Source organism: Plectropomus leopardus, chromosome 17 (assembly GCF_008729295.1).
Source record: "Plectropomus leopardus isolate mb chromosome 17, YSFRI_Pleo_2.0, whole genome shotgun sequence".
NCBI classification, from domain to species: domain Eukaryota; kingdom Metazoa; phylum Chordata; class Actinopteri; order Perciformes; family Serranidae; genus Plectropomus; species Plectropomus leopardus.
The window spans coordinates 31,369,802-31,385,413 of record NC_056479.1 but is presented as its reverse complement, the minus strand read 5'-3'; the positions used below and the strand labels follow the sequence as shown (position 1 = coordinate 31,385,413).

Genomic DNA, 15,612 nt, shown 5'->3' with positions numbered 1-15,612 from the left:
TGCATTTTAAAAAAACATAAGAAATGAGCTTTTTTATTTAAAAAAAGAGAAAACAAAGTCCCGAGGGAGGATCTCCTGGAACCCCTGACAGAGATTCAGGCTCATCACTAACCCTGAGGGAGGTGCTTTTTATTCTTCATGTTTTAATAATTTTGGCTGTGTCCATGCATATGGCATAAAGTCTGGCAAGATTGTGTATTTTTGTTTTAGTTTTTGTGTGTTTTTTCATCTAAAAACATAGTGGCAAAAACATAGCAATTAATACGGCCAAAATTCTGAACATTGGTGAATATTTGATGTTTATGATTAGGACTGTTATTAAAAAATTAACTCAATGAAAGTGGGAAGTAATTTTAATGTATGATATTTTTTAAGGCTTGATTCTGAAAAGCGCATTTTGTGCGATGTGAGTGTGTGTAATCTCAAAGCTCCCTTAAAATTAATGATTAACTTTGTGGATTGACTGGCCCCTGGCTGCCTGTCATTTTGCACAAAAGTAGCCCCAGGAAAAGCATATTGAGTATCCCTAACGTCAAGAAACTCTATCTGTCCCTGAGGAATATGACAGATTATAACCGAGTGTGGGTATGATACTGTATTGCCCTATTTTATTCAGTTTGGCTGGTGATGGTGATTCATTCTCTTCTGTCCATCAGTGATTAATGCGTTACCTAACTGTTGGTTCGGGAATAAGGTTTATGGGACATCATAACAGTTGATAAGATGACGAGCCAGGCTGCCAGCTTGTATGTGCTGCCTACGGATTGTGATTATAATTTTGACAGTTTCTGCTCTTAGACGGATCAAAATTGTTGCTCAGTTCAGTTTTAGTCTTGCATTTGGAGCTGTAAAATTCAGTTGGTCATTTGGTTACAAGTTGATGTGTGCAACCATTTTAACACTGGTGAAAAAACAGAGGAAAACAGGTCATTTCCATGATATGTTGATATGGTCAACATTCTTTTATTTTTCGATCTTGAAATGCTCCCATCTTCCACAATGAACATTAATGTCTTTACATACATATTCATGTCAAAAGAAAGCGATGGTAATGACAAGCCAGACCAACCACCACTCGTCTCTAAACACCACTCTATATTTGCCCGTTTCTTTTTTCTTTTTTTGTCCTTGTGTCTTTTTCATAAAACCATCAGAAAAACCACAAACATTACTGATTAATACACACTGAAAAAGAAGGGGAGGGGAAGAGGAGGAATGAGGCAAATACATGTCATCACAGTCAATAGGAGAAAAGACACAGTATAGAGAAAACAGAACAACACCTCGACAAAAAAAGAGGATATAAAACTGATGAAATAAACATTACAGTGTTGTTCGGGGGTGGGGGGAACTTTACATTTATACACAAGCGCCAAAAAGCCAAACATGGTACATAGACTTTTGTTAAACAAGGATCCAGTGAAGGCAATTCATCACTGCCCAGTAGCAGAACTACCATGAGAAAGGGATGAATAACCCCTGAAATGAATAATGGAGGCACATGGGAGACAAGGGAGCTCCTTTTTCTTCATTAATTATAGCTCAGATTGTTGCTGGGGGCTTTAACGCTGGCACCAATTGGAGAATTTCAGCTCTTATTTTGCAATAACTAAATTATCTGGGCTCCAATGTGTGCCTCAAGGGCCATTCTTGGTCACACTACAAAACCTCAAGATCTGTTAATGTGCAATAATTCTTCTTAGTTACACATCTTTTTCAGAGCTCATTGCACTGTAATTTGTTTACATCAATGTGACTTGACTCCACTTTCGCCCCCGATCATCCCATTCCTCCATCACAGTCCAAACTCAATGCTGCAGTATGTAACGGGAAAAAAAAAGATCTGTACACATTCTCCGTCTATGTTCCTGTGGGCTTTTCTACAGTGATGGGCATGTGGAGAAGAAGGAAATAAATACATTGGGCCAGTGAATGGTAACAACAACAAGATATGGTTGATAAAGCTGAAATAAACTCGAGGCTCAGAGCCTGCAGCTGGTGAATTCCACCCAATATTTAAAGGCTGGTTAAAGGTTAAGAAATCCAAACATTTTAATGAGGCCCTCGCCTCAGGAAACAACGTGTTCTCCATTCAGTGCTGTTGGCACTCCAAACTGGACGGCCATTTCTGTGTAAACAGGGCATTAACAAATGATTAATGCTAAAGCTTGACAATCAAGAGAGAGGTGTTTGAATTTCAATGGGTCCTGGAGCAACTAGGGATGTCAGGTTCGGTAAATTTTGCTACCTGGTAATCAGGTAAGTTTTGATTGACCCTTTGAAAGCTGAAAACAGTTGTCTTGATTTCTTTCAAAAATATGAGAAGAAGGAAAGGTGCCACAAAAGAAGAAATTACCCAAAAAATTACAAGAAATGTGTTAAAAGTCCAAAATTTGTAAAAAAAAAAAAAAAAAAATCTAATAAGTATACAAAATAAAAAAAAGGATAGAAAAAAACACGAAATGACATGGAAAAAGTGCTTAAAAATATAATTTTCTGGGGCGCCTGGTGGCTCAGTGGAGGTGGCTGTGTCCTCGCCGCAGAGGCCGCAGGTTCGAGTCCGGCGTCGGCCCTTTGCTGCATGTCTCCCCCTCTCTCTCTACCCCTTTCACGCTCACACTGTCCTGTCGATCAAAGGCAATAAAAGCCCAAAAAATAAATCATGAATTTAAATCTGTAATCATGATAATTATATAGTTTTTCCCTCAATTTTTTCCCCTAGCTTTTTAAAAATTATTTTCTAAACCTAATAATCAGTGGAACATTTCTTACCAAGCTGCAAGTGGCCCTTTTTTCATGTTTTTTGAAAGAAGTCAAAACTTTTTGCTAAGTGTTCAAACGTTTAAATGCTTCTGAAAGGCTTCTGAAAGTAGTGCAAGAAAAGTGATGTTGTTCCAGGTTTCAAAGGGTTAAAAAAAAAAAAAGGATCGCCAAATGGCACAAGAGGCGTCTCCTTTCAGTCTGGCGCTCCACTGACTCAGTGAGCTTTAGCGCCACATTTCAAAGTGCTATCCATTTGAAGATGGTGAAATTTTAATATTTTGTAATTAACATCTGTCTTTAATTGTATTTCCTGGTTGCTTTACTGACAGACCTTCAGTTAGCTTAAAGTGGAAACACACCTGACGTAAAAGAAAATAGTCAAAATCTCATATTGACATTATATATTGGGAGAAATAGGCTGGACAAGGAAGAGATCTAATTTGAATTTCCTTTCCTCTATATTTAGACAAACATGCGTAACCAGTCAAAAATATTCTCTGCAGTTAACTGATTAACTGCAGAGAATTAATTAATGTAAATATCGCTGACGTCCCTAGTAGCAACACTGGACAACGTGGCTGTACAGTAATTGTGAATCGTAATAGGATGGTCACTTTCAGAAACCCTCTTTTACCATTGCAGGTTTGTCGCATTTTTGTTGAATTTGTATTCAAATTTTCTTTGTAAAATATATATTTATAATAGATACATATATTCATATATCACAGTAATATACAAACCAAGTGCTTAAAAAATAAAGGTGATGGCGATCTTTTGTGAAATACTGGAGATGGTTGGGGAGAGTATGGGCTGGCAGAGGTAGGGTCTGGGAAGAGGTATGGAACTGGATATTTGTAGTGTTTCTTTGGTCGAGGGAATGTCCCCAGTGTACGTTTGCATTAGATTTGAATTAAGGCAGATAGCCATACGTATGTATGTTTGTCTACAGTCAGATATGTACCAAATTCATAGTACTGATAAAGCTCAAAACATTTCCTTTTTCTACATTCTTGTTTGTGATCTAAATGTCGATGTTGTTGGGTGACATGAGTAGAAAAGCAGGTAGTTCCATTCCTCCTCTCATCACATAAACAAAAGTGCTTCTGTAAGTATGGAGAGGATGTAAGAATTGACAAATCTGTACAATATATACAAATATCATACAGCCCTACAAGATGTCCAACCTTTGGTGGGGATAGGGGAGTAGAAAAGCCCAGATTTTTGTCCTGAGGGCTGGAGGAGGGGATGTGATTATAGGGCAAAGGCATGATGGCAGGGTAGTTCTTAGGAGGAGATATTTTGGCTTTTTTCGCCTAATCTCGCCTCTTGTTTCTACGTCCACCTGTCTCCTTTTTCGTGCTCTCCTTCTTGGGCGCCGCCGCCTCCGCCGACACCGCCTGTTTGCCGCCCAGACTCTCTCGGACAGTGTTCTGCTGTGGCATGAGGGACAGGTAGGGATGTTGTGGCAGCGGAGGCGGCGTGGCCGAAGGAGGAGTTGTTGGAGACTCCTGGCCGGAGCCCCCGCTGCTCCCGGTGCTCATGGCCCGGTGCTTGAGTCTGAGTTTGTGGGGCAATGCTGTGCCCCTCACCTCCCCCTGGGAGGCTTGGGAGCCACCCTGGGAGGAGGGCAGCGGCGAAGCGGGATGGTGGAGGCTGGTGAGATGTTGGTAGCTGCTCGTGTCTGAGCAGGATGAAGAGGGGGACTCGTCATCATCCGTGGAGGCCTCTTTGTCAGAGCTGCGGGGGTCTCCGTCACTCGATGATGTGTCCTTGTTACAGGAGCTCGATTGGCCTCCAAAAGTTTCACGCCTGTGCTCGCCCTCGTAGGTAAGCACGGGCGGCTCCTCGTCTTGGGCACTGAGGTATGACTGAGGCTGCTGGAGGTGGTGGTACAGGTAGGAGTGGTTGACCCCCTCCGTTGCAGACGGATCTCTCTCCTGCTGCTCCTGCGGCAGGTGCTGCTGGGGCGGTTGGCACACTCTGTACACCTGTCTGTCCCCGGCCTCGTTACGGCTGTCTGAGAGCTCATACGGAGGCGAGTCTAATGTCTTCCTCTCCAGCTGCTTTGTCACCTCAGCCAGTGTCTCTGTGGAGCTCTCTGTGATGGTCTGCGGCAGCCGGCTGCTGCATGTCTGGCTGCTCGTTTTCTGGGCTGCCTGCAGTTCGATGTCCTGGGGCCTCGTCATGGCATCCACAGGATAGGAGGCACTGCTGGAGCCGTACAGAATGACGCTCCTCTGGGCAGCAGGAGGGTGAGGGGCGGGCTGGCTGACAGTGCTGATAGCAGAAACGGGCTCTGGATGGGGTTGTTGCTGTTGGTGGTGGTGCTGCTGTTGGCTGTGATACGCAGTCTCCAGCTCCTGAGAATGCTGCTGGATCTGGTGGTGAGTGGGCACGGATGCCAGACCACGGTGGATGTTGAACATGATCTGGGTGGTGGTGCCGTTGGCGATGTCCATCTCGAGCCTGTCTCCTTCCTGCTTGATCTCGAAGGGAATTGGCTCTGGGCTGTCCCTGGAGGAGCCGTCGGACATGTCGGAGAGGGAGCCACGTGGGGAGTATTTCACCAGCTGCTCCGTTTCTGAGGAGTCAGAGTTCATCATCACCTGAGAACCACTAGAGTAGCCGCTGGAGTAGTACTGAGCGGAGGAGGAGGAGGATGACGAGGAGCCTCCATTTCCTGTGCTGTTGCTTACACCGATCTGCTGGCTCTTTTCAATGTAGGACGCAGTGCTTATGAGGCCGAAGCGCAGCTTCAGCTGGAGCAGCTCCGTCTTCAGCCTCACATTCTCATCGTTCAGTGCAATGACGCGGTTCTCCAAAACCATATCATTGAGGCGCCGCTTCTCCCGGGAGCGCTTGGCTGCCTCATTGTTTTTGCGGCGTTTCTCCCAGTAGCAGGCGTCCTTCTTCTCATCTGAAATGAACTCACGTTTCCGCCTGCAGCTCATGTTGGGTTTGGGCTTGATGAGGCGCCCCAGGCGAGCCGGACTCCCGTCAACAGAAGGAAGAGACTCTTCATAGCTGCTGAAGGTCTCAAGGCAGCTGAGGTTATTCCCTGAGTTTTTGTTTAATGTTTTGAGAGCTGAAGTCAGATTTTCCATCTTTCAGCCACTTTGAAATGTGCCGCAGGAAAAGAACCGGGTCAGAGGACAAGGGCTGGAGGGGGATGGGGACAACTTTTTCTCGCTGAGTTCTTGTTGTTTATTGCAGGTTCAGTGTTCTTTTGTCAGGATGGGACTCAAGTGCCCAAATTAGCCAAAAAAATAAAGAACAGCTGGAGCTCAGCATTAGCAACCCTCATTTATCCACTTGAAGGGTTTTTGGTTCAGTGTCCAGACTCTTTAAAGTATCACAGACCCAAAGTGGATCAGATCAGTCTTTAAAAAAAAAACCACAAATGTCTTTCTTGCCTCTTGCTTTTGGGCTGTTGGTTGTTGAAGGTTTAGCACAGTGAGCTGAGCCGGCGTTCTAGATCTCCACACAAACAGCAGGATGTAGGTCGGCCCATCTACCTCTGCGTGTCTGTCTCTCAGGGAGCTTCTGTCTGTCTCTCCTCATTTGACTACGAGATGAAAGGCTGCAGAGATGAAAACCGAAAAAGAGAGATGTGTTAATCAATGTGGCTGGTGCTCCATTAAAATTTAGGACTTTTTTTTCTCCCAATGTTCTTATTCTCTAAAGCATGCATCGCGATCAAAGACACATCTCCATGTCTGCACAGCTTTCCTTTGCTGTTTTGGCGTGTTTGGCTTTTAGTGACGGTGTCGCCCCTAGCAACTAATGAATGGTGGCTAGGACTGACCGTCTGACCTTTTAGCCCCGCTATTGATCTGCTCTGTCTGCAGCCTGTGACCCCTGACCCCTGTCCTAACATGTGGATGTTGACTTTTGTGATGTAACGGGGGCATTGAGTTCATTGTGGGCTGATGATCTTGTTTCATCTCGTCAACCTATAGATATAAAAGCTTCTGTATTATGTGTTTACTCCTAAATAACTGTATGGACATCAGTTTTCCTATGCAGCATTTAGACGCCTTCTGCAGGTATTTAAACCTTTGAAATGGGATTTCTTTTAACAAAAAAAGGCAGTAGAAATGGGAAATAGGCAATCAGCATCTTGATATGAAAGGTCAGGCAAATTGCTAAATAAAAAAAAGGTTAAGAGGTGAGCAGCAAAATTTTGCTATTTTCTGGTAATTTTCTTGCAACTTTGATTAATTTTCATGCTAATTTTTGGGTCATTTCTTTAGGCCTTCTTTCCATGTTTTTGAAAGAAATCAAGCCAATTTGCTCGTGTATCAAATGGTTAAATGGAGAAATATCTGAGCGTGCAATTTTTTGAATCAACTGACAGCAAAAACAAAAGACTGGTAATTGTAAATAGCATATATGGCCACTGAGGTAAGTACACACATGAAATTAATAACGCAACACCGCAGGAATTGCATCAGTCTGACACATGCTGAGAGCACAAAACTCAATTGTTTAAGGGATTAGCTGTTTTTGTGTGCGTGCCTGATGAGTGTTTGGCCCAGACAGAGCCAAGGGTGAGTCAGATGTAGGGCTGCTGGGGTTCCCTGGATCCATTTTAGAGCCTTTCACACACAAAAAAAACCCTCCACGAGAAAGCCCGTCTCTTTTTTCACTGGCAAACCCCATCCACAAACACTGCTGAAACGCCCCCACCCCTCTTCATCCGCAGAGGAATGTGGCAGCATCCTTCGCCAAAACAACTCAATGCCAAATCAATGATGCAGAGCGAGCAGATAAGACAGGCAAAGGCAGCAGACAGTGCAGGTCAAGGATAAAGAAGCCGAGAGACCGCAGAGAGAGATTTTGAGGTGTGGGGGCAGCTGGGAGGTGGGGCTTTGATAAATATAGGTCAAGGGCTTCTGGAAAGAAAGGAGGCGGGAGGCGAGACACTGGCAGGAATAACTCGGCCTGTTAACATTTGGGAAAAACACGAGGGTGGTCAGAAGTCTTCTGACTAAGGAGATGGGTTTCTCAGAGCTCAAACACAGCAGAGAATCGTCTGAAATGAGCTGAACAGGTGTGTCTCCACATTGTTGGAGCATAACACCAATGAATTCAACAGAAAAGTTAGTTTTCGTAATGCTTTCTTTAATCACATTAGAATTCCTACCTATTTATCTTCTCTTTTGAATATGAAATATGGAGATTATAATCTTCTTTTTGCATCTTGTTGTGCCCAAAACCAGGACTAAATTTGGAAAAAACAAAAAAGCTTTTATGTTCTCTGCACTTACAGCATGGAACAATCTGTGAAAATGATCTGAATCCCCAAGAAATTGTGACATTGAGTGAGTTTAAAATCATGGTGAAATCTATTGAGTCGAGGCCTTCAGTGCAAATGTTTTATCTGATCGTTCTGTTTCTTAAATCTGTGCTTTTGTGAATTTAATTCGTTTTTGTAATTCTGTGTTGCTGCTATTCTTGGCCAGGTCACCCTTGTAAAAGAGATCTTTGATCTCAGTGAGACAAATGGGGTTAAATAAAGGCTAAATAAAACTAAAACTATGGCCCTGAAACACCAAAGTATTTGTCGGCTGTCAATCAGTGCTGCCAGTGAGTGTCTGTCACCCAACTGAGCTCCTCTGTAGAAACAGTTCGTAATTGTTTGCGTTATTTTTTGCTTGTGCATGGCAAATATCTTCTTTCAACATCAGGTTATGTTGATGGGCGAATTGGTTAACTAGAATCCGTCCTGTCTGTCTTCTGGTTTCCCTTTTTGAAAGACAAATACAGACTAACAGACTGCCACTTTACTTGGCGTCATTCAGGACAATCGGATGCTGCACGGAGTATTTGTTTTGGCTTCGTGAGTTTAGAGCAGCTAGACCAGGCCAGTTCATTTTTTTATTCTGGGGCATCATTCATGCCGAGTCTCAGCAAAGCAGGGAAAACAGACACCGCCCGATTTATTAGTTTTGGTGTGCCGATGTCGGACCGGGTCATTTTTTACGACAGCCAAGTGATGGCAGCCAGAATCAGGCCAGTTCATTTCAAGTATCTCGATTCTTGGGTGTCATTCATACCAGGTCTCGGCCAAGTCGCTCTGCCAGTTGTGGCCTGATATGTTTCTTCCAGCTTGCTGAGTTTGGGCAGATGCTGGGCCAAATTATTTTGTCTATCTGGGTAGTTTAAGGGATGTAGTTTTGGCCTAGATGCAGGTGATGTGAGGCGACGCATCATTCAGCCTTTGACACTGCAATTTCTTTAATGAAGATTTAGTGTGTTTGGGCCTTTAGCGGCATGACTCTCAGGATGGCAGTGTTTGGCCCACTGCTCTATTCTGAAATATCTCAAAAGCTGCAATAAAAAAATAAAAATTGCTAGTGCCACCACCAGGTCAAATGTTTAAGACTTTTCACAAATGGTATCGATGACCTGCTTCAATTTAATTTAGCAGCCTCTTTCTGAAAAATTAAGTAGGTCACTGGTAAAGTTAGCGTCCCTCGGCCTGACATTAGAACAACAAACATATAAGTCACTTGTTGGCAATGAAGTACTTAAGTTCAAAAATCAAAATGTTGACAGAAGTATTTTAAGTGTCCATAATAACAGAGTAACAGTGGAGCTCATCCTTTGTACCAGCTGCAGTAAACACCTGTTACTCATCATCTGCTCTCCTGGGTTAAACTGCATAAGCACTATTACACTGTCTAAATCAGTAATCTCCTAATCTGGCGAGGTGTTTGCAATGGTTATACTCTGCTCTTCCCTGGATCTGACACCATTACGTAACCACAGGCGTGTCCTCGCAGTGAAAATGGATTGAGCCCAGGTTCTGGAGAACCCGTTTTCTTGTGTCTTTCCAAAGAATCAAATCTAATAATCTGCATTATTCATTTGTTTCAAAGTGTCTGTTTCCTGTGCTCAGCTGAACGGTTTATGGTTATCCTCGTGAGTCTTTGACATGTGGCTGTCGGGCACGAGAGAGAAAGACGTTTTTTTCCTCGCCGTGTCCCACTGACCCAGAAACTGGGGACCGAGTGCACTCTGTAAACACAAGTCTAGCTGGAATATAGGTCAGCCGAGCTGCTGAGAGGTGAAGCGACGAGAGACAAGGGAGAGATCAGAAAAAGAGATGGGAGGACAGAAAAGAACAAAGAGACACAGAGAATTAGAGTCTAAATATAGACAGAGGTGAGAGCAAGTGGAGCGCAGGCAAAGAATCAATGATAAAGAGTTAAAACAAAGACAGCGATGGAGATTAGATTAGCCAAGTAAGGGGGGAAACCAGAGATAGTGGCACAATGTTGGTACTGCATCAAAAGAGGGAATGTGTCACACATAGCAACAAAAAGGAGAAAAACAGAAAGGGCAGCCAATCAAATTGGACTCCGCTCCACTGAACCAGTTCAGCCAAAAGCAGATGGTGAGAAAACAGCATTTTTTAACAAAAGCAGGGAGATTGACGTAACGCGGTGCGTATATTACATACTGCTCCTGTAGTCAGGAGGATGAGCCGGTCACATGAATTAACTCTGGTGTTTAACTCACAGAGGTGGCCCTCGTCTTTTTCAGTGCATGCTTGAGACTGTGCGCCTTTTCAAACTTGTGCAGTTTAGTGTGTAGAGGGATGTATATGATGGCTGTTTCCATGCTTAACTGTTTCTCAAAAGTTGATGCATCAGCTGTTGGGTTGATACCAATTGTTACACAGATTTGGTGCTTCATTCAAGCATGTTTTACCACTCCATAATTGAAAATAAATGGTCCAAAATACCACATTAAAACACCAAGACCATGAGGAACACCATAGTTAAGTCCACATTTGGTATCAAAAGCTTTATGAAGAATGGCATTTTTCGTTGACTGGATGGAGAGAATTTCTGTTCTGGAAACTGCTTAGAAAACCGCCTTATTGTCTGTATACCTATAAAGACCAGCTGCCCTCTGAATGTCCATCGTCTCATATTTGTTGCTGTAAAGTTTCACAAGGCTCTGATTATCCAAAAGGTCACAACTGGTCAATTGATATTGTGATATCCGTTTCAAAATAAGTCTCATTAAAATGGCTACTAGTAAGGTACAGATGGATTCCTCAAGTCCTCTGGTTTCATGATACCTTCACTCTAGTTTTAAACCTGAGCCTGCAGCAGTGCCTCAAAGACAGTACTTTCAGCTGGGTGTCGTAGCGGAGTGGAGGAGGTTAAAATGCAGCTTGGATAAACGTGATTATCCAGCTCAAATATACAAACACGAGCAAAGCTGGAGTGCACTGCAGCCCCGCTCCTGTGCACACATCTCTGACCTAGATTACACTTTCCAATTTATCATATATTCCCCACGTGTCATCACTCGGCCTCTGTGGCACTTGTGGAATGAAAGCACGGTAAAAGAATCCAAGTTGCACTCGCTCACACAAGCGCAGGGCCCACACCGCAAGAGGCTAAATGTGGCAGCGGGCTCTGGAAACAGTGGGCCGAGTTTAAGCCCCTGCACGTGTTTCCGTGGAGCATTTCAGGAAATGGGAGCAGGTCTAAAATAAAAGGGGGGGGGGGGGGTGCTTCAGGGAAAAGAGGGAATGATGAAACTGTTGGCCCCCTCGCTGGGAAGAATGCAGTGTCTGGCACGTGGTGTAAGGTTGGGGGTCATGGGTGGGGTCTGCTTAGATTCCAACTTTATCTTCCCAAGAAAAAGAAGTCAGAGAGGAGGGGGGGGTTCAGAAATCAGGCAGCGTGCCAGCGAGGCGGAGTCCTCTTCAACCCAGATCCTTGTTCCACGAACACACTCGGCCATATCACCCTCTCAAAAAAAAAAGGAGAAAAAAAGAGCAGAGTGACTCAGTCCATGTGTTGCAGCAGTCACATGTGCTCACTTGGCCTACTAAATGCTGTAATTCGCCTCTGTGCTGGCTCCAAACCACAGCACAATAACAAAGCATGGCCCTCATATTTTATCATCTTACATGTGCCAGGAAACCCCGGGAAAGTCAAGAGGCCACAAAGTAGGACAGGATGGAAACCGCTCGCTGCCTCTGACCATGAACTCCCCTCTCACGTTTTTATTTAGTAAACCAGGACAGGGTGTCATCAGACCTAAATAAGCACGTAGCAGCTGTCCAAGCACTCCACAATACTCACGCAAAAAGCTTTAAAAATACTCCAGCAAGTATATTTATCTAAACTGCATGAGTTTTGATTAGTGGAGTGTTTTTTTATTCAGGTCGTGTGGGGCTTTTCTCTTCATTTCTGCATGCCTGCCTCGTTTCTTTGTTATGGCGGGGCGAGGATTTATTTTGGTGGGGTTTTGATTCTCCCTTTCTAGTCAGCGGTGGTTGTGCGCCTCACTCCCCCCTCCCACAGGACTAATGTGACCTACATTTAAAGCTGGCATAGAGACCCAGTGTGTGCGCCAACCAATCGGCAGTGGCCGCTCCGCAGCAAAGCGCACAGCGCTTCATAGCCACAGACTATGGATTTCCTCCCATTGCATAATCAGTCCTGTACTTTGATTCCATCTTAATTATTTAATCCATTTATTATGCAACCTTCATAACCTCCTCAATGTTTTTGTACACGGTATACAGCTACAGATGCGGTACAGGCTCAACTTCCAGTGGTTAGAGTGCGTAAAGTCACTGGAGGACAGTTCCGGACACTTCCACAACAAAGCTGAAATGTAGTCGTTTTAATCTCAATAATGGCTTGTTGACATTGATAACTACATTAGCATAAAGAGTTATTATACTGAATGTCTGCTGAAAAGAAAAAAAGGTGCAAGAGATGGAGGGGGATGCCCACGTGCAGAGTATAAACCACAAAGCCGGTGTGCAAAAATGAAGCCAAGAGTCTCCTTCGAAACAAATGTGAAATATCCCATATTACACAATAATTATTGGTGTCTTTGTGATCTGTGTCTATGATAACAATGAGCCACTGCTGCTGCAGGCTAACTGATTTTTCATATGTACAATTAAATACCATAATATACTCTTTAATTCCGCCTCCGGAAATGTTGCAGGAAAACACAGCACTTAATCATGCAAGCAGCAACACATAGTGAGAAATATGTTTCCCCGCGTGCCTTCTTTGTTGCTCTGTCTGACAAATCGCCTTCATGCATATTGAATCGGATCCTCAGTCATTCGAGGCGACCGCATTAATCTATCTGTGCTACGAAATTCACCCGAAATAGACGCAAAACCATCTACACATTTCCACCCGCCGCAAAACAAACCCCAGCAGCTGTCGGCGCAGAGACACATCTGACCCACATCTGATCCACATGTCTGGATCCACACCTCACCTGCCAGCGGCTGCTCTCATCATTCTTCATCCTTTTTTTCTATTTCTGGCTCCCCATCATGAGTCCCAGCAGAAAGTGAAATGTCCGCATGTGTCCAAGGACGGACGCTCGTGCGTATCGGTGCGCTCTGGATTGTGTTGTGCTCCTTCTAGACTGCGAGGTCCTACTAAAGGGTTAACCCGGAGGGCTGCACAGCCGCGTTAACCTTTACAAAGAGCTGCTACACGTGACGGAGAGAAGTGTGTCCTCCTTGCCTGCATGGGATTTTTCCAATTGTCTGCATGGACTCACTAGCCTACTACGCCAAAAGAAGCCGAGTAGTAATAAATCGCTGCGAATAGTCTCTATAAATAACATATAAATCTGACCCTGAACGTCAGATTTATATGTTATTTCTCATATAATTAGTAATTGCTATTAAACAATAATCACCTGAAAACAAGTGTATTGCTAGACTGAAACCGGGATTTTCAGACTAATCTAGCCACTAAAAGCACCACAACAACCCGTGAATATATGATGGAGTGATGCACCATAGCACAGCAGCGCGGATGTGTTGACCCTCATTACAACCCTGGCACCGCTCCACAAAATATCCACCTTCGCCTCCGTGTTTCCACCAAACGCACCGCACCTTTTTTTTTCTAAAGGAATCCCAAAACCTCTGGCAACAACGCCCCCGCCCGCCCCCCCCCCCGTTTCCCCTCCCTCACACACACACAGTCTTGGGGGGGGGGGCAGCCTCGCCTTGACATTGGAAAAATGCAGCCAAGCACCAAAACAAACACAGCGGGAGGTGAATTCCTCACAAAAAAATGCAGAAAATAAAAAATTCATATGTGTATAATATTTATCATTATACATGAATATAATAATGCCGATATTACTAATAACTTACCCCTTTTGTCTAAAAGTAGCACAGAGGATACAGTCCAACAATCCGCTTTGCGCATCGGCTGCTGTACTCGCGCACACCGTCCGTCACTTTCCAAACACCAGCTCTCCGATTAGCGCAGGTTTATGCGCGAGTGTGAACACAGTGCCGCTTGTTTTCAGCGCGCTCCTCCTGTCATGTTTGCTCCAATTCCTCCCTCTCTCTGTTTCCTTCCCTCTCTCTCTCTCCTTCTCCCTCCGAGTCTCTAAATGTATGTTAGTAGGTCAGTTGTTGCATAACAGGACGCTTTGGGTGCCTAGTCACGTTTTTTGTTTCTCTCTCGGCTCTGCCCCCTCCCTCTCCCCGCGCCTTCAAATCCTGTTGCAGGAGAGGAGATGTTGTGGGGGGGAGGGGGAGGAGAGAGGCCGGGGGGGGGGGGGGGGGGGGGGGGGGGGGGGGGGGGGGGGGGGACTAGGCTGGGAGCCAGACACACAGTCAGATAAGGGCCTATGATACCCATAATAAGGTTACTAGACACTAAAAAAAGCAGCATGCTCACAAACAGGTCTGAACTCGGACAAGTGAAAGAACCTGTTTTATCTACAGTGGTATTTTTGGGAGAAGCTGATTCTCATCCTTTGTGTCTGACAGACCCAGGAGACGTTCTGAGTAACAGAGTGCTATTTTCATATGTGTTTCCTATGTTGTTCCACCAGTAAGACTGATACCACTCACATGTTATCATATATTGATCTTTTTTTTTTTAAACTTGTTTTTATTTGACAAAAAAAAGCAGTTCACAGATATTTGTAAATGTAACATTTTACATTTTACACATTTTTTTCCCAACCCCCCCACCCCCACCCATCCCCACCCTGCTGTCAACATAAGACACAAATTAAAAAAAAATTAAAATAAATAAATAAATAAAATTTAAAATAAATAAATAAATTTAAAAAAAAAAAAAAAAAAAAAGAAATGGAGTGGATATCTCGACAATGAGTATTTGCCTACTGACTACAAAGGTTTGCTGGGGGGCCCCTCAGTTTACAAGGGAGTACAGGCAAAGGTACACATAATTTCAACAGTTTAATTTTCAATCTTGTGGGAGGACTTCAAGACCCTCAAAATAGGTTAATAAAGGCCCCCACGTGTCATAGAACTTTTGGGTCGACCCTCGAATACTATATTTTATCTTCTCTAATTTAGGAAAAAAGTCAAGTCTTTCAGCCATGAGGAAGCTTTGGGTGCACATGCTGATTTCCACTCTAACAGGATTCTTCTTCGGGCGAGGAGTGTTGAAAAAGCAAGCATGTTCTTAATTTTATTTGTCAGTGATGAACCCTCTCCTGGGACTCCAAAAATAGCCAGTACAGCACTAGGTTGAATATCTTTGCCAAAAGCTTCAGATAGAATTCGAAATATCATAGTCCAAAAATTAAGCAATTTATTACATGAGCAAAACATGCGAGCAAGATCAGCCTTAGTTATATGACAACGTTCACATGTTTCACTGACATTAGAATAGATCCTAGAGAGTCTGGCTCTGCTATAGTGGATCCGATGGAGAACCTTAAACTGAATTAAGCCAAGACGGGCACATGAGGTTGACCCATTTACTCTATATAGTGCATCGTCCCAGGTATCATCAGAAATGCTTGTTCCAAGCTCTTCTGCCCAGTCTGCCCTAATCTTAT

At 44.0% G+C, this 15,612-nt stretch overlaps 1 protein-coding gene across 2 annotated transcripts; it reads right to left on the bottom strand.

Moving 5' to 3' along the window:
- Positions 1-2,744: 2,744 nt before the first annotated feature.
- LOC121956051 lies at positions 2,745-14,272 on the bottom strand. Of its 2 annotated transcripts, none has more exons than XM_042504134.1 (2): positions 13,940-14,272; positions 2,745-6,343 (listed from the first exon to the last, which is right to left on the bottom strand). In XM_042504134.1, exon 2 carries the CDS (start codon positions 5,865-5,867, stop codon positions 4,077-4,079), a length of 1,791 nt encoding a protein of 596 aa, XP_042360068.1. In that variant the 5' UTR covers positions 5,868-6,343; positions 13,940-14,272; the 3' UTR covers positions 2,745-4,076. The 2 variants fall into 2 exon arrangements, with proteins under 2 accessions (XP_042360068.1, XP_042360069.1); XM_042504135.1 differs by lacking the exon at positions 13,940-14,272 and adding an exon at positions 13,042-13,160.
- Positions 14,273-15,612: the final 1,340 nt, after the last annotated feature.